General features: G+C 38.6%; 2 protein-coding genes across 2 annotated transcripts; both read right to left on the bottom strand.

Annotated features, from left to right (window-relative positions):
* Positions 1-876: 876 nt before the first annotated feature.
* On the bottom strand, positions 877-5,643 carry LOC104772909 (uncharacterized). Its single transcript, XM_019241976.2, has 4 exons — positions 3,316-5,643; positions 1,359-2,850; positions 1,182-1,247; positions 877-1,097 (listed from the first exon to the last, which is right to left on the bottom strand). The coding sequence occupies exons 1-4, from the start codon at positions 5,641-5,643 to the stop codon at positions 877-879; spliced, it is 4,107 nt and encodes a 1,368-aa protein (XP_019097521.2).
* A 12,595-nt stretch (positions 5,644-18,238) lies between these two features.
* On the bottom strand, positions 18,239-18,649 carry LOC147919838 (uncharacterized). Its single transcript, XM_087504124.1, has one exon. It carries the CDS (start codon positions 18,647-18,649, stop codon positions 18,239-18,241), a length of 411 nt encoding a protein of 136 aa, XP_087360250.1.
* Between the last annotated feature and the right edge of the window lie 203 nt (positions 18,650-18,852).

Genomic DNA, 18,852 nt, shown 5'->3' with positions numbered 1-18,852 from the left:
GAATCCCAAATTCATCCGGTTGTGAGAAATCTATATTCCTTTCTGCTGTAAATTCTCTAGTTATAAGATGAGAATACCTGACTTGAGCAGCTCTTGAGACAAACACATTAGACCGAAAATTTCCCTTTACTCGAACATTCTTTGCCTTTGTTGTGGCAGACTTAGATCGCTTGGAAACAGAAGTAGACCCTCGATTCATCTTCCGCTTCTTAACCATGTCGTGCAATCTGTTCTTGCACAGAAATTTCTTCAAACCCGAAATCCTCAGAATCCGAAGCAACCTGTTTTCCCTTATCTTGAACCTCTTCTTCCTCATTGTCGGAGACTTCTTTATCATCAAGAACTGGTTCCGATTTGCTCTCTGTGGAATCTTCCCCTTCTACCGAATTGAGTTGAACATCATCACCGGATTCATCATGAATTTGATCCTCATTACTACTCGAGTCATCAACTAGGTGGGGGCGATTACAACCACCATCATCTCGAATCACTTTTGATTTGTTGCCTCCTCTCACCAAACCTTGTCGAGTTGCTCTCACCATCCTCTCTTGAAATTTCTCAATCGCTCGATACAACCAAAGAAAAACACACACAAAGTTTTTTTTTTTTCTTTCTTCTTTTTCGATACACCCGATGACAACCACCAAACCTCCTTTTAACCTAAAAATTAAAACCCAAATAAACCGCAAATAGAATCGGTTTACTCAAATAATTATTTCCAAAACCAGAATTTCTTTATACTTGTCCTCGACCAGCTTCAACCCAAACTCACATCTCACACACACCAATTGAGTTCCTCAATGTGGTAAATCGATTAAAATCTAAAGCTTTTGTGAATATATCAGCTAACTGATCTTCAGTATCAACATGACCAATCTAAACTTGCTTTCTCTCAACCAGTTCTCTGATAAAATGATGTCTCACATCAATGTGCTTGGTTCTTGAATGTTGAACTGGATTCTTAGAGATATCAATTGCACTTTTGTTATCACAATATACTTGTAGCTCCCCTGAATCCATACCATAATCAGCTGACATCTGCTTCATCCACAACAACTGAGTACAACAACTTCCCATAGCTATATATTCTGATTCAGCTGTAGACAGAGACACTGAATTCTATTTCTTACTCAACCAGGCTATTAAATTATTGCCTAGAAAGAAACAACCTCCAATTGTACTCTTTCGATCTGTTACATTTCCTGCATAATCTGCATCACAATAACCAACCAATCCTTTATTCGAACCTTTAGAGTACCAAATTCCAAACTCAACAGTTCCTTTGACATACTTAATAATTCGCTTAACTGCTTCAAGATGAGACTGTTTTGGTTTTGACTGATATTTTGCTCATATACCCACACTAAAACTCAAATCTGGTCTACTAGCTGTAAGATATAGTAAGCTCCCAATCATTCCTCTGTATTGCTTGACATCTACATCTTTACCATCAACATCTTTGGACAATTTCAATGAAGTACTCATAGGTATCACAGCTTCTTTGCACTTATCCATCTGAAACTTCTTAAGAAGTTGTCTTGCATAAGTACTTTGTGAAATAAAAATGCCTTGATCTGATTGAGTAATCTGCAACCCAAGAAAATACTTCAATTCTCCAACAAGACTCATCTCAAATTCTTGTGTCATACTACTCACAAACCTATCCACCAACTCTTTTGAAGTGCTTCCAAAGATAATGTCATCAACATAAATTTGAACCATCATAATGTCATCATCTTGTTCCAAGATAAACAGAGTCTTGTCCACACTCCCTCTAATATAGTTTTGTTCCATAAGAAATCTGGTCAGCCTCTCACACCAAGCTCTTGGAGCTTGCTTCAATCCATAAAGAGCTTTCTTTAGTTTATTCACATACTCTGGCCTAATTGGATCTTCAAAACCTTTGGGTTGTTCAACATATACTTCTTCTTGTAAGATCCCATTTAAGAAAACACTCTTCACATCCATCTGAAACACTTTAAAGTTCAGAATGCACGCCATTCCTAAAAACAGTCTTATTGACTCAAGCCTTGCTACTGGTGCAAAAGTTTCTTCAAAATCTACACCTTCGATCTGAGTATAACCTTGTGCAACTATTCTTGCTTTATTGCGAACAACAACACCACTCTCATCTATTTTGTTTTTAAAAATCCACTTAGTACCAATGATATTCACATCTATTTGTCTGCGAACCAGTTCCCAAACATCATTACGCTCAAACTGTTCCAGTTCTTCTTCCATGGCTATAATCCAAAAATCATCTTGAACAGCTTCTATATGGTTCTTTGGTTCGATCATGGACACAAAACACTCATAGAAAACAGTTTCTAGAGTTGTAAAGTAACTTGTCATCTTCTTAAAATCAATCTGCACTCCTCGAGTCTTCATTTTCTCATTTAAGTCCCCAATAACATCAGATGCAGAATGATTCTTATGAACTTGTTGCACTTCTTCTGGTTTTGTAATAGAACTGTCCAACTCAGAAACTTCTTTGTGGGCTTGAGTGATGCTTACCTGTTCTGAATCACTGTCTGAATCATCACCTTGTACAGCTACAGATTGATCATCAAAGACTACATTTACTGACTCCATGATTAAACATGTACGCCTGTTATAGACTCTGAATGCTGTACTACTCTCCGCATAACCCAAAAACATGCCTTCATCACTTCTGGAGTCGAATTTGCCAAGATAATCCTTGTCATTTAAGATATAGCATTTGCATCCAAACACATGGAAGTAACTCAGATTTGGTGTTTTGCCTCTCCACAACTCATAGGGGGTTTTTGTAGTATCTCTTCGGACATAAACTCTGTTAATTATATAACCGGCAGTGTTCAATGCTTCAGCCTAGAATTTCTTAGGAACTTGATTTCCATGTATCATTGCTCTTGCCATTTCCTGAAGAGTTCTATTCTTCCTTTCTACTACTCCATTCTGTTGTGGTGTCCTTGGTGCTGAGAATTGGTGTGCAATCCCATGCTGTTCACAAAACTCCTTCATAGCCTCATATTGAAATTCTCCACCATGATCACTTCGAATTTTCTTGATTCCTCCTCGTTCATTATGTAGCTGTAAAGCTAAAATTTTGAAGCTGTCGATTGTGTCTGACTTCTCACGAATAAAACAAACCCAAGTGTATCTGGAGTAATCATCAACTAAAACAAACACATATTTCTTTCCTGCTAGGCTTTCCACTTGCATTGGTCCCATTAAGTCCATGTGAACCAGTTCCAGAGCTGATTTTGAATGAACATCTGGAACCTTTTTGTGCTGAATTTTGACTTGCTTTCCCTAATTACAAGGTCCACACACCATATTATCTTCTCCTTTAAGCTTAGGTACTCCTCGAGTTATCTCTTTATTCACAAGAGTAGCAAGGTTTCTTGTATTCATGTGTCCAAGTCGTTGATGCCATAGATCTATACTTCCTCGAGCACTGTAGCATTTGATTGAATGTTTTTCCCACATGTAACAATTGTTCCCAGATCTTACACCGTATAACTTGACATTACCCGACTCATCCAATGCTTTGCAATCAGTTTTTGTGAATAAAACTGACAATCCTTCATCACAGAGTTGACTAATGCTTATTAAATTTGCACGCAATCCTTGAACTAGGTAGACATTCACCAATTGTGGAAGCTCTATATCACGTGTTGTACCTTTGCCTTGTATGAAACCATGACTTCCATCTCCAAATGTTACTGTACCTCCTTTCAATTTCTTAATATTCTGTAGATTACTCTTGGTTCCAGTCATATGTCTTGAGCAGCCGCTGTCAAAGAACCAAGGCTCCGTGTCTTCTTGTTCTTCAGTGATCATAGCCATATCGCATATTGGTTCCGTTTCTTCTTGTTCTTCAGTAATCATGGCCATATTGCATCTAAACCCAGATCCAGAAGCTACCATTGATCCCGATTGATATATGTCAGCTTTCTTCATCCAAACTTGTCTTCTGATTCCATTCCAGAAGAATCTTCCTTGTTGCTTTAAGGTACAGACCTTCTGCCAATATTTGTAGCAAAAACGTTTGTAGTGACCGATTTTCCCACAAAAATAACAACTCAAGGATCCATTAGAACCACCATAAGATGTCTCCTTCTCAGACTGATAGGTTCCAGCAGATACGAACTTGGTTGTCTGTGATTTAGCTCCGTTGTTCTCAGTAAATCCCAATCCTCTATGAGTTTTCTCAGTTCTCCCATAGCTCAAAATTTTGTCAAGCTGCTTTGTTCCTGCGAACATATGAATCTTCCTATGTTGTTGATCTAATTCAGATTGTAGTTCTGTAGATTTTTTTCTTTCTTTAAGTAGCTCTTCTTCAAGCTTGTCTGCTTTAGCAGATAATACCAACTTCTCTTTCATCAGATCTAGCGAATCTTTAGCCAGCTTTTTCTCATCCACCAATTCATTCTGTAATGACATAACAAGTGCTTCTAAACGAAGTTTTTCAGTAATCAAACCTTGATTTTCTTTTCCTAGCGAAATAAGTGTATTTCGTACTTCTTTGTAACTCTGAACAATGTCAAGAACTTCTTCTCCTTCTGATTCTGAGTCAGTTACCTCTTCCCCATTCTCAAATTCAGTGATTCCCACCATAGCTACTAAATTAATGAGTTCTTCTTCGCTGCTGCTATCACTATCTGACTCATTCTCAATGCTAATCATAGATTTTTCTTTCTTGAATTTAGAGTTACTCACACATTCCTCATGTGTGTGTCCAGTCCCTTTACAGATTGTGCACTTGGCATCTCGTAACTTGATTGTTGGACACTCTCGAATAAAATGACCATATCCCTTACATTCATGACACTGCATATCAGCCTTTTTGTCTTCACTTGTCTTCTTGAATGAATTGTTCTTCTTTTGACCTTGACCTTGTTCTATCCTTCTCAGAGCTCGATCGAATCTTCTTACCAACAGACTCACAGCATCTTCTTCTCCTTGATCAGTTAGGTCTTTGCTTACTGCTAGAGCTATTCCTTTTGGTTTCTTAATCCCATTAAGTTCCATCTCGTGTGCCTGTAGCATTCCTACTACTTCGCCAAAACTGAGATTATCTAAATCTTGTGAGACCGTTAAAGCTGTTTTGTATCCCATGAACCTAGATGGAAGACACCTTAGAAACTTTTTGACTAACTTTTGATCCTTATACGTCTTCCCAAGAGTTAAGGCTTCTTGTGCTAGAGCACTCAACTTTGAACTAAAATCTGAGATCGATTCATGTTCCTCCATCTTTAGATTCTCAAATCTAGAGGCCAACATATCCTTTCTTGAACTATGCACTTTAGTTGTACCTTCATAATGAATTTGAAGGATATCCCATGCTTCTTTAGCAGTTTCACACCCCTGAATCAACTCAAACTGTTTTCTCCCAACACTGCAATGAATTGCACTTAAAGCCCTTGAGTTGTATTTTGATCTCTTTTGTTCGTTATCAGTCCAGTCTGCCTCAGGTTTTGGAATTCGCTCGCCTGATTCATCTTTGATCGTTGGTTCCTCCCACTTTTCTAGAACAGCCTTCCAAGCAAGACGATCAATACCTCCTATGATGGATTTGATCCTTGACTTCCAAAACCCATAGTTTCCATCATCCAAGATGACTTTATTGTTGTTGAACAGATCTCTGTAGCTCTCCATCTTGTCCGCAGAATCTCACCCGTAATATTCTGAACAAGTGCTGCTATGATACCAATTGAAAGTGTGAGAACTTATGATCTGAACAATGAAATAAAGATTTCTTTAAACTCTCTTTTGATTAATAGAAAATCTGTTTACAAGTTTGTTCTAAACAATTTTCTAATCTCTCAAAACTCTCTTTAAAGAAACCTCACGCTCTCTCTAAGTTCTTAGCTCTTTTCTTTTCTTAAAGACTAAAACTTAATAGCTAGGTTAACTTTCTCTTGTTTGTGCTAAGGCTTACAATCGGCCTTTGCACCCTATTTATAGAACTAGACCTTCGCCTATTCTAATCCTAATAGGAATTGGACAATTTCCTTTTTCTTTATGATCTAGGAAATTTCCCTCTTTCATGTTTACATTCCTATTGTAAACATGAAACTCCTTGTTCTTCTAGAAGCTTCTTGCACCTTCACCCTCGCGTAAGTCTTCTAGATTGTTAAATACCGACATAAACATCCTGATGTTCTGTTCTTGAATCAGTACTCTGTTCTTCTGAAGTAGTTCACCTTTTGAGCAAATGTTACATCTTCAGCAATGACTGAAGTTACATCTGATTCTATTGTAGGATAAGAAGCTTTGAGGCAGAGACAAGTAGAAGAGTTATTGTAACATCCCAAATTCTATATATGTGGGCCACTTTGAAAAGTAGACGTGCTCTTGTTGTGTTGTTATTGGAAAGAGAGAGGAGGGAAAAAGAGAGTCGTGAGGAGAAAAGAAGATAGAGAGAGAGAATGGGATGTGTAGAGAGGGGAGAGAAGTAGATGTCATGGCTGTGAAAAGCCTCGGTGGTGGTGGAGGAGCAACGCCGGAGTAACTGAAAGGTGGAGAAAAGAAGAACAAGAAAGAGTTAAGAAAGAAATAAGAGCAGTTTGAAGAGGCGACTTTGGAGGCTCGTCGGACGCCAGATTTGACATCGGTTTATCAATCAAAAACCATCATCGCGTTTGCTACCAATCCATGAGCTCGTAGAAACTGACGGAAGTCCGATCGGAGTTATATTCAAAACGTTATGCGGGTTGCTTTCTGCGTAAGAAATATCTGAAACAGTCCGAACCTGCAACCCTAGAAATCGGATTCGAGGTTGTCTCCATGGAACAGCGATTGGTAGTCCAAAACTTTCCTGATCGAGCTGAGATTTTGTGGGGAGCCTCACGGTACTACTGGCTACAGATTCAACAGTGGGATCGTGAGTTTAACGGTTAGTTGTGGTTTTATATGTGTGTTTCTGAGACATATTTGTATGGAATAAATGGAAACATTATAATGTTTGGTTGGCAAACTGAGGTTGGTTGGAACTCCAGCGTGTGATAAGCTCAAATTAATCCCTAGAGCTACTCTCTCAAACAAGAGTTCACTGCAGTATTTTGGGGTCGAATCCACAGAGACTCAAAATCAAACACAATAGATTATAGAGTTTTGTTATTACGCTAAACAAGTTAATTTAATTAAAATAAAAGCAATGCAAATATTTAAATGAAAGTGTTGTAAATTCAGAAAATCAAAAGAGTTAAACCTAGGGAATTTCTCAGGAAATTATGAAATATTAAATCAGATAAATTAATTAAGGTTCAAGCAGTAAAGATCAGATCTAGAATTTTAAACTTTTGGTAAAATAACCAGTTCTCACTGCAATTATATTCTCAATTTAAAACCAGAAAATCCAAATCTCTTTGTAAAATTCTAAGTAATAAATCAGCTTTAAGAACATGTTTAGATAAGTTCACAGAATTATTAATTCAAATCTCTTTGTAAGAAACAATTCTGCTCATCAATGGTTTAATCAGGAAAACAATTATATTCTCATATCAATTTATTTCCCTAAGATAACAATTCTAGGTGATCAATCAAGAATTATTGTGAAGAACAACCAAGGATGAAGATCATAAAAGATTAAGAACCCTAAAAATCTCAGATCTAATAAATCATAAAAACCCTATGAAATACCCTAAACCTAACATGCAAATTACTCAGACATGTTAAATAAAGCACAAATCATCATTCTGAATAACATGCAATAGATATTAAAAGTAAAGAGGGAGTTCAAGAAATCTTCTCTCTACAAAGAATTCAGATCTATCTCTCCCAAAAGCTCTCAATATCATTTCTCTCAAAAACTGCTAGAAGATAACTTAAGGGTTTCTAAAACCCAAAAACAATATATATATATCCTAAAATACGTCCAGGGGTTTATGTTGCAATTGTAGAAGACTTTGGGCAAATTTGTAAAACTTCCAATTTCTTGTTCTCTTGTCGGGTAAACAGGAGTGCCAATCGATGCCCTACTGTGTGGTGTCGATCGATGCTCTATCTATGATCCGACTCCAACTTGATTTCCTTCGGTAAAATGCTCCAAAATGATCCAAATTGTTCCATATTGCCCCATCCGTGCCAAATTCCTAAATAACCTGTAAAGACTCAAAAATAACCTAGAAACAAATCAAAAGACTCAAAAAGCACACTTATATCATGGTTAAAAACCGTAAAAACCATGATATATCAACTCCCCCAGACTTAGCCTTTGCTTGCCCTCAAGCAAAACAGAAACTTAGACCTGTGAAAGAGGTTTGAAAACATAGAATTCACTCAACTGCTGGTAACTGATCTTTGCACTCTTCATTTCCTTGACTCTCAAGAACTTACTTCATATACTTTGTCAATTGAAAAGCATCAACATTCCTTACTCAAATCCCACAATCCTCTGGAATCTCTAGTCTCACCATTGCCATCTCATTACATAAATTAAAGCAAGTACAGGTGAGTTCTTACCTTGGTGTATTCAAACAGTGGCATATGGACTCTCTTCAGGCCAAGACATTCTTCTTACATCTTCTTTCCTCTCCCTTTTCTCACTTCCTTTTTTTTTTCTTCTTTTTTTGGTTTTTTTTTTTTTAAGCAAAGGTGTAAGCGAATACCGGGGTCATCGGTAATTTACCTACCCCTCGCTTCCAAGCTTTGCGTGATCATTTGACTCAAGAGTAGAATAATGAGGTCACTGGTAATTTACCTACCTCTCTAAACTGAACAAAATCATTTCATCTTTTATTCTTTTTTTTTTTTTAAGCACTGAAGGGAAGAGAGAGGGGAGACATACTTTGAAAAATTGCACTGTCTTGTATGGCCTGAAGAAGAAGTCTAGTCCACTGATTTCCAACTCCAAAGTAAGAGATTAAGTCCGGTTAAAATCCTGATAAAAGTTGAGACAGCGTTGGTTGAACTAGATATCCTTTGAATATGGGCTTTCAGGATTGTTGATACAGCTCATAGTCTTTTCCACACTTCAGTTCTGAGGTCAAGCTTAGTCAAGAATCATTAGAGTGTTAGCCAAAGAACAAGAACCATTAGTTAGAGATCATAATTCAACAGAAATTTTTGAAAAATTTGACTCAATAAAAACAAAAATATGGTTTTGACACAAGACACAAAAACCAAGTTAGTAGTTAGTACTAACCTCCCCCAGACTTAAACAACACTGTCCCCAGTGTTATCAACCAAGGGAAAAGCTAAGAAACAAAAATTGTGTTGAAAAATTGAAAGAAAAATTGAACAGTTTCGCGGGTTACCCAACCGGCGTCAACAGATGCCATACAAGGCAGCATCGATCGATGCCCTCAACGAATGGTGAATTTTGGCCGAAACTCCTTGTTAGTTGCAGTTAGTTGTGTGTGTTGTGATATGCTCAAATTTACCCTAGAGCTACTCTCTCAAATTAAGAGGTCAATGCAGTAGTTAGGGGTCGAATTCCACAAGGACTCAAGACTACACAATAAATTATAGAGTTTTATAATTAAGCTAAACAAATTAAATTGAATTAAAATAAACAATGCAAAATATTAAATAAAAGCTGTGAAAATTCAGAAGATCAAACAGCTAGGCCTAGGGAATTTTTCAGGAAATTATGAAATATTAAATCAATCAATAAATTAGGATTCAAGCAATTAAGAACAGATCTAGAACTCTAAACACTTTTGTAAATTAAATCAGTTCTCACTGCAAATAATATCTAAATTTAAAACCAGAAAATCCAAATCTCTTTGTAAAATTCTAGGTTAAAAATCAGCAATAAAATCAGGTTTAGATTGTTCACAAAATCACTTAATCAAATCTCTTTGCAAGAAGTAATTTTGCTCATCAAAAGGTTTTATCAGGAAAATCAATTATATTCTCATATCAATTTATTTTCCTAAAGTATTAATTCTAGGTGATCAATCAAGAATTAATATGAAGAACAACCTAAGAGGAAGATCTAGATAGATAAAGAATCCTAAATAAACAGATCTAATAATTCATAAAATCCTTGTGAAAAACCCTAAACCTAACAAGCAAACTACTCAGACATATTCAATGAAGAACAAAACATGATTCTGAATAATAAGCAATTGAGATTAAAAAGAGTAAGAAGGAGTTCAAGAAATTCTTCTCTCAAAACAGTTCAGATCTCTCTCCCAAAAGCTCTCAAAAATCTCTCAGGGTTGCAGGAAAAATAAAACTTGATAGAATAAAACTTAAGGGTTTGGAAAACCTAAAAACTATATATATATGTCCTAAAACACGTCAGGGACTAGTCTTGCAAATATGGAAAACTTCGGGCAACTGTGTAAAACATCCAAATTTGGCTCTCTCGTCGGTTTGGACTGGGTGTCGATCGATGCTAAGGCAGTGTCGATCGACACCATCTCCTCTGATCGATTCCAAGTTGATTTCTTGCGGATTATTGCTCCAAACTGATCCAAATTGCTCCACTTTGCTCCTTCCATGCTAAAAACCTGTAAAGACTCAAAAACAATCTAGAAACAAATGAAAAGACACTAAAAGACTCCTTATATCATGGTTAAAAACCACAAAAACCATGATATATCAACTCCCCCAGACTTAGCCTTTGCTTGCCCTCAAGCAAAACAGAAACTTAGACCTGTGAAAGAGGTTTGAAAACAGGGAACTCACTCAATTGCATGATGATTCTTATTCACACTCTTCATTTACCTGACTCAAAAACTTACTCCTTATACTCAACCATGATAAGCATCAACATTCCTTACTCAAGTCCCACAATCCCTTGGAATATCTGAAATCCCCATTGTCATCTCATTAGTCAATATTAAAGCAAGTACAGGTGAGTTCTTACCTTGGGTGTATTGATCAGTGGCATATGGATTCTCTTCAGGCCAAGACATTCTTCTTACATCTCCTTTCCTCTCCCTTTTCTCACTTCAAATTTTTTTTTCTTTTCTTTTCTCTTTTTTTCTTAATCAAAGGTGTAAGCGAATACCGGACTCATTGGTAATTTACCTACCCCTCGCTTCCAAGCTTTGTGTGATCATTTGGCTCAAGAGTAGAATAATGAGGTCACTGGTAATTTACTTACCTCTCTAAACTGATCAAAATCATCTCATCTTTTATTCTCTCTTTTTTCTGATTTTTTTAAAGCACTGAAGGGAAGAGAGAGGGGAGACATACTTTGAAAAATTGCATTGTCTTGTATGGCCCGAAGAAGAAGTCTAGTCCACTGATTTCCAACCCCAAAGTAAGAGATTAAGTCCAGTTAAAATCCTGATAAAAGTTGAGACAACGTTAGATCTATCAGATATCCATTGAATAAGGGCTTTCAGGATTGTTGATAAGGCTCATAGTCTTTCTAAGCTTCAGTTCTGAGATCAAGCATAAACAAGTAATCATTAGAGTGTTAGCCAAATAAGAGAAATCATTAGTCAAGATCATAATTCCCAAAAACAAAAAGAAAAATTTGAAAAATTTGACTCAAACTTTATGGTTTTGACTGACACAACTGAAACTCAAAAACAGAAATCATAGTTAGTAACTAACCTCCCCCAGACTTAAACAACACTGTCCCCAGTGTTATCAAGTAAGAGGAAAGCAAAAATAGAAATAAAATAAACAAAATCAAAATCAAAAGAAAAAGAAAAACCTACCAGTGGGTCGCCTCCCACAAAGCGCTTATTTTTAGTCATTAGCTTGACTGTATTGGAGCTTAGGCATCCGGAGGAGCAGAACATGGCATTGAAGTCCTCTTCATCCAAGGTGGTGTATAAGCTTTAGGTGCATGAGGTTTGCCAAGGATGTTAGGAATAGGACCAGGGCGGGATTTAGGGATGGTTGTGCTTCTCTTATGTCCTGCAAAATCATCAACAGAAGAAACAAGCACTCTACGATAATCTCGTGGCTTGGTTAACTGCAAAACAGTTTTTATCTCTTTGAAATTCTTATTGATGATAGGAGAAAGTTTAGGAGAAGGAGAGGTGTACCTTTGCCTTACCTGAGGGCTCTGGAGTGTGGATTGATGACTCTTCTATTTGGGAACAGGTTTCTGACTTGGAACATCATTCTTAGAGCTGTTCTGTCTCGGTCGTGGAGGGGTGTCGATCGATACCTTGTTGTTGGTGTCGATCGACACTGCTTCTGATGCTCGTGTTGCAGCAACCTTCTCAATAGAAAATGTCTGTCCATCAATAGTAGGAGCCCTCCTCAGCTTATCCATCTCAAAATTCATTCTCAAACCATCCACATTCAGTGCTATGTGTCCTTTCTGCACATCAATGATGGCACCAGCTGTAGCCAAGAAAGATCTTCCTAAGATGAGAGGATCTTTAGGCTCTTGATCATACTTCAGCACCACAAAGTGAGTGGGAATTATGAAGTTGCCAACCTTAATTGGAATATCCTCTAAAACACCTTCAGGAATTCTTCATGATCGATCAGCCAAGATAAGAGAAATCTGAGTTGGCTTGAATTCTGTCATCCCAAGTCTCACAGCAACAGAATGTGGCATCAAGTTGATGCTAGAGCCAAGGTCACAAAGTGAGTGTGAAAACCTTCCTGTGGAGATAGAGCAATCAAGTACAAAGCTTCCAGGATCTGGTAACTTCTTAGCAGTCCTACATTGAATGATTGCACTCACTTCCTTAGAAACAACCACTTCCTGCTTTCTCACCTTCTTCCTCTCAACAGGCTGGTTCAACAGAATTGCACTGACATCTTTTGTAATAAGTGCTCCTTCTTCAGGGCTCAAACCATTGGATACCATTCTCTTCACATACCGCTTAAGAGGTGGTGAAAGCTTTACTGCATCAATTAAAGGCATCTCAATCATCACCTTGTCCATCATTGCTTTGCATCTAGCTTCCTCCATCTCTTGCTTAGACTTTCTTGGCTTGGGAAAAGGAGCCTTAGGCTTGTAGACCCTTTCAACTGCTGGAACCTGAGATTTTGCAGCTTCTGGTTCCGTCTGGGATGAGTGTCGACCGACACCCAGGTGGTGTCGATCGACACCATCATCTGCAGTCGAGGATTTGGTCGATTTCTCTTCTTTTTATGCAGAAGCAATTTCACCATCATCTTCATCTCTCACCGATAAGGCATTGCAAGCATGTCTGGGGTTTGACTCAGTTCTTGCTGGAAGAACACTCTCTTGCCGTTTAACAGATCCAGCAGTCTGTGCAACTTGAATCTCCAGCTTCTTAACATGAACATTCAATGCATCAATCTTCCCATTCAGCTCAGTGTAAACATTGTCAATCTTCCCATTGAATGTCACTGTCAATTGCTCCTGTCCTTGCAAAAGCTGCTCAAGCATGGCTTCCATTCTACTCTCTGAAGAATTCTTAGGAGGTGGAGACTGATAAGATGAGTTCCCATATGTCCTTGTATAGCCATTGTTCTGTTGTTGCTGCTGATACTCTGGCTTGGAAGTGTAGCCTGAAGAGTTCCCACTGTAAGGCCTATTGCCTTGCTGATTTCCAAACCGCTGTCCCTGATTCCCATACACATAGTTCACATCTTCCTCTTGGTGTCCTCGATCAGGTTCTGGTTCATATGTCTCAACCTCAGCAGCAAAATGAACAGATTTCTTACCCATAAGGAGATTATGCACTGAATCCAGCTTAGCATTAACAGAAGCTAACTGGTTTGAATCAAATCCTCCATGCAATCTCTTCCTTTCAGCATCTGCTCCCTTAGTGCTATTGCTAGAAGCCAAATTCTCAATCAAAACTTCAGCATCTTCTGGAAATCTTGTTTTGAAATTCCCATGACTTGCAGCATCCAAAGCTAACTGATACTTCCAGTCACACCCTCTGAAAAAGATACTCAGCAATTGTACCCTTGAAAAACCATGGTGTGGACAATCCCTCTGATAAGCTTTGAATCTCACCCAAGCTGCCTTGAAAGCTTCATCTGGTCTTTGCTTGAAAGTGGATAGCTTGACTCTCAACTCATCTGACATTGCATCATCATAGAAATGGTTGAGGAAAGCCACTTTGACTTGTTGCCAAGATGTCAAAGATCCAGCTGGCAACTGCTTCAACCACTGAGATGCCTCTCCTGCAAGTGAGTATGGGAAGAGCTTGCAGAATATGAAGTCCTCAGTCACTCCATTAGCCTTGATACTGGTCACAAGATCCTCAAAATGCTCAATGTGATCCAAGGGCTTCTCATTGAGCAAAGCAGAGTAAGGTCTTTGCCCAACTAGTTGAAAGTACGCAGGTTTCAACTCAAAATCATTCCTCTGAAAAGGGGGAGGAACAATAGCAAACCGGTTCTCATACACTAGATCAGCCCGATTGTAGTCAGCAATGGTCCTGATCAGATCCCGGTTGTTCTTCTGTCGTCGAACGGGGTTCTGTACGTGGTTGGCAGCTCCACGCACGTCTGCAGGTGGGTGTCGATCGATGCCACCTGCTTGGTGTCGATCGACACCGTCGACACCATCAGCTGGTTCGTCGACAACAGCAATTTCAGCAATCACATTGCCCTCAGCATCAATCTTTTGGCCCTTCTCATTGCGCAAGTGGCCCTCTTGATCCCTCAAAGCACCATCCTCATCTCGCATCAGAATGATTGGGTTAACCATCTTCAGAGATTTGGCTGCTTTTCGGTTCTCACGCTCAAGTTTTCCCAACTCTTGGTTTGAAAGTTTCAGAATTGGACCAGTCTTGTTGCTCCTTGTGTTAGGCTTATTAGGCATACACCTGAAACACACAAGAGAAAAGAAAACAAAAGCGTGTAAGTTTCAAATAAAAATAAAAATTTAGACAAAATCTAAAACTCAAATCTAGTGGTAGATCAAAGAGTCCTCGGCAACGGCGCCAAAATTTGATATGCTCAAATTTACCCTAGAGCTACTCTCTCAAATTAAGAGGTCAATGCAGTACTTAGGGGTCGAATTCCACAAGGATTCAAGACTACACAATAAATTATAGAGTTTTGTAATTAAGCTAAACAAATTAAATTGAATTAAAATAAACAATGCAAAATATTAAATAAAAGCTGTGAAAATTCAAAAGATCAAACAGCTAGGCCTAGGGAATTTCTCAGGAAATTATGAAATATTAAATCAATCAATAAATTAGGATTCAAGCAATTAAGAACAGATCTTAGAACTCTAAACACTTTTGTAAATTAAATCAGTTCTCACTGCAAATAATATATAAATTTAAAACCAGAAAATCCAAATCTCTTTGTAAAATTCTAGGTTAAAAATCAGCAATAAAATCAGGTTTAGATTGTTCACAAAATCACTTAATCAAATCTCTTTGCAAGAAGTAATTTTGCTCATCAAAAGGTTTTATCAGGAAAATCAATTATATTCTCATATCAATTTATTTTCCTAAAGTATTAATTCTAGGTGATCAATCAAGAATTAATATGAAGAACAACCTAAGAGGAAGATCTAGATAGATAAAGAATCCTAAATAAACAGATCTAATAATTCATAAAATCCTTGTGAAAAACCTTAAACCTAACAAGCAAACTACTCAGACATATTCAATGAAGAACAAAACATGATTCTGAATAATAAGCAATTGAGATTAAAAAGAGTAAGAAGGAGTTCAAGAAATTCTTCTCTCAAAGCAGTTCATATCTCTCTCCCAAAAGCTCTCAAAAATCTCTCAGGGTTGCAGGAAAAATAAAACTTGATAGAATAAAACTTAAGGGTTTGGAAAACCTAAAAACTATATATATATGTCCTAAAACACGTCAGGGACTAGTCTTGCAAATATGGAAAACTTCGGGCAACTTTGTAAAACTTCCAAATTTGGCTCTCTCGTCGGTTTGGACTGGGTGTCGATCGATGCTAAGGCAGTGTCGATCGACACCATCTCCTCTGATCGATTCCAAGTTGATTTCTTGCGGATTATTGCTCCAAACTGATCCAAATTGCTCCACTTTGCTCCTTCCATGCTAAAAACCTGTAAAGACTCAAAAACAATCTAGAAACAAATGAAAAGACACTAAAAGACTCCTTATATCATGGTTAAAAACCACAAAAACCATGATATATCATGTTGTTGGATCATTCCTTTGATGTTAATTCTGTTAAGAAGCACTCAAACACTAACACAGGTTAAAAGCAACATGATAGATAGATAGTTCATAAGTTCAAACAACTTTCAAACACAAACTGACTTAAAGCAAGAATAAAAATGACTCAATCCTAAAAAGGGAAAAAGATAAAGAAAAACCATGATCAGAAGCTAAAATGTAGCAGAAACATCATCATCATCCTCATCATCATCAACATCATCGGAGATGGGATCAGCAGAAGGTGACCTGCGCCTAGTACGCCTGGTAGGACGAATGCAGCCACACTGAGAAAGTCGAGCCATGCCATTCCAGATGGCACGCAAAGCAGAAACCACATAAGTCTGATGAGCTCCCTGGTCCATAGTGGCAGGATCCTGTGGTGGCTCTGGGAACTCAAATGTCGCGGTCCCAGAAGAAGAACCATACTCAAAACCCCCAGCAGGGTTAGGAGCAGCTGCAGCATCAGTAGTAGTCCGCGAAGCGCGATGGCGACGCGAAGGAGCATAAGCAACATAGTCATCTGGTGAAGGGCAAAAACGCAACTGCTCAGGATCTCTACCAATGGTGGTAAGATCAGGTCGTGGAAGGCGAACAAAGTGCTCTCCTGTCTCATCAACAAACCTCCACAACAAACCCGGTTTCAGCCAATGTGCACTCCTCAAATACTGCTCATCCATAAGCTGTCTCTTAGTGACAACACTATAACCATCAGTAGGAATCTTGTTGAACTGAAGGATAGCAGTAATAAGGCTCCCCAAAGCCTCTTTCTTAGCTCCAGTACCCAGAAATGGCTTGGTCTGAAGCTCAACCAAGTAATGTGCGAAAATAGCTCCAAAGTTAAGGATCATGTTGCCAACACCACAACTCAAAAAGTATAGCTCTGCAGCTCTCATCTTGTTAGGCTCCATCTTACACTGAAAAGTGGTAGCAACAGCTCTAAGAACATACCGGAGTACAGGATGGCGGACCTCTGATTGAAGCATCTTCTTGGAGTCATACTTACCAAGTCCTATGTAAGACCACAAAGGAGAGAGATCTCATATTGCTTGGGCAAAGCAACCTTCTGATAATAACGAGTCCAACGGAATACATCACATAAATGAGAAAAATCGATATCATAAGGCATTCCATTGATGATGAAATGCAATTCACCCCCAAATGCATCTGGTGCTTGCTCATTTCTGTAAGTAATCCTAACTGATGCCATGAACTGTCGCACTAAATCCGGGTACAAATCATACTGCCTAGTACAGACGGTTCCTAAACCCATTCTATCAATCAAATCCAAGACCTCATCATGAATTTCAAACCTACAAAGAATAACAGAATCCACAAACCTTGTAGGATCAATCTCAACTCCTAGCCATGCATTGTAGAGCATTGTCTCATAATCTCCCCAAACACCCACTGGCCTGTTGATGAATTCAGGCTTGCTAAGCTCAGGAAGCTTGTGTTGAGGCCATTCTTTCTCTGTTGGAATTGGTTGACCTTCTTCTTTTGGCCATGGGAACCTTGATTGGATGGGAGATGGAAGAGAGAGATCAGGTAAGAAAGTAGGAGCTCTCGTCGGACGTTGTGTAGGTTGGGTAAGGCTCGCCGGAGCTGACGGAGGCTGACGGTGGCCGGATTGACGAGGTGGGCGAGTGGAAGAAGAAGCTTCGCCGTCGTTGGTTCGAGTCCTCTTGTTCGATGCCATCACTCCAAAACAAGAAATTGACACTAGATCCAGGTAGAGGAGAGAAAATCGAGTGGATTGGAGCTTTGAATCACTCAAATCGGAGCTGTATTGAGAGAGTTATGAGCAATTTAGGGTTTAGCTCCGTTTTGTATCGAATGGAAGAAGAAGACGAAACTCGCGATTTTAATCTTCCGTCCCTTGGTTTCAGTGATATTGACCGATGCTCATTAAAGGCAGCATCGATCAATGCTTCTTATGTCGGACCCGGCCCATTTTGATCACAAGCCCAATAATGTTTCAAACCCAGCAAAATCAACCCGATTGGCCCGTTTTCTCATCTCTGTCCATAATAGCGTCGACCGATACCAATTCAAGGCAGCATCGATCGATGCTAGCTCATCAATGATAATCCGTAACTTTTCTCTTGTTTTTTATTTTCCTGAAACAATAAAAACTCAAAACCAAAAATTAATATGTTAGTGATCCTAAAAAGCAAAAATTCAAAATAATTAATTCTTACCAGTGGGTTGCCTCCCACTCAGCGCTTGTTTTAAGTCATTAGCTTGACTTGGCAGCGGAGTAGGCAGAGGGTGCATTATCCAAACGCACAATGTGTCCGTCTGGTATCTCAGCTTTTGCCCAATAGTGTTTCACCCTTTGGCCATTAACAATAAATTTCTCCCCTTTTGAGTTCAACAGCACAATAGCTCCATATGGTCTGACTTCTTGAATAGTAAAAGGACCAGACCAGCGGGAACGCAGCTTTCCAGGAAACAGCTTCAAGCGGGAATTGTAAAGGAGAACCTGGTCATTTGGCTCAAATTGTTTGGAGATGATCTTCTTATCATGATGAGCCTTAGTCCTCTCCTTGTACAGCTTGGAATTCTCAAATGCATGAAATCTCAGCTCATCCAATTCATTCAACTGCACTAACCCTCTCTCTGAAGCTGTCTTGGCATCAAAATTCATCAACTTAACTGTCTAGACTGCTTTGTGCTCTAACTCCACTGGTAGATGACAGGCTTTCCCATAAAGCAGATGAAAAGGAGTTGTGCCAAGTGGTGTCTTATAAGCAGTTCTATATGCCCAAAGTGCATCATCAAGCTTCATAGCCCAATCTTTCCTTGTAACACCCATTGTCTTCTCTAGGATCTCCTTAATCTGCCTTTTGG

Source organism: Camelina sativa, chromosome 20 (genome assembly GCF_030686135.1).
Source record: "Camelina sativa cultivar CO46 ecotype springtype chromosome 20, ASM3068613v1".
Classification (NCBI taxonomy): Eukaryota; Viridiplantae; Streptophyta; class Magnoliopsida; order Brassicales; family Brassicaceae; genus Camelina; species Camelina sativa.
This window is presented reverse-complemented; position numbering and strand designations above follow the sequence as displayed.

Coding starts and splice junctions, on each gene's coding strand:
- LOC104772909 (XM_019241976.2), bottom strand. CDS start 5,643: ATGGAGAGCTACAGAGATCTGTTCAACAACAATAAAGTCATCTTGGAT. Junction 2,851..3,315: donor TTAAAGGAGAAGATAATATG/GTGTGTGGACCT, acceptor AAGAAATTCTAG/GCTGAAGCATTGAACACTGC. Junction 1,098..1,181: donor AAATGTAACAGATCGAAAGA/GTACAATTGGAG, acceptor CTCTGTCTACAG/CTGAATCAGAATATATAGCT.
- LOC147919838 (XM_087504124.1), bottom strand. CDS start 18,649: ATGAATTTTGATGCCAAGACAGCTTCAGAGAGAGGGTTAGTGCAGTTG.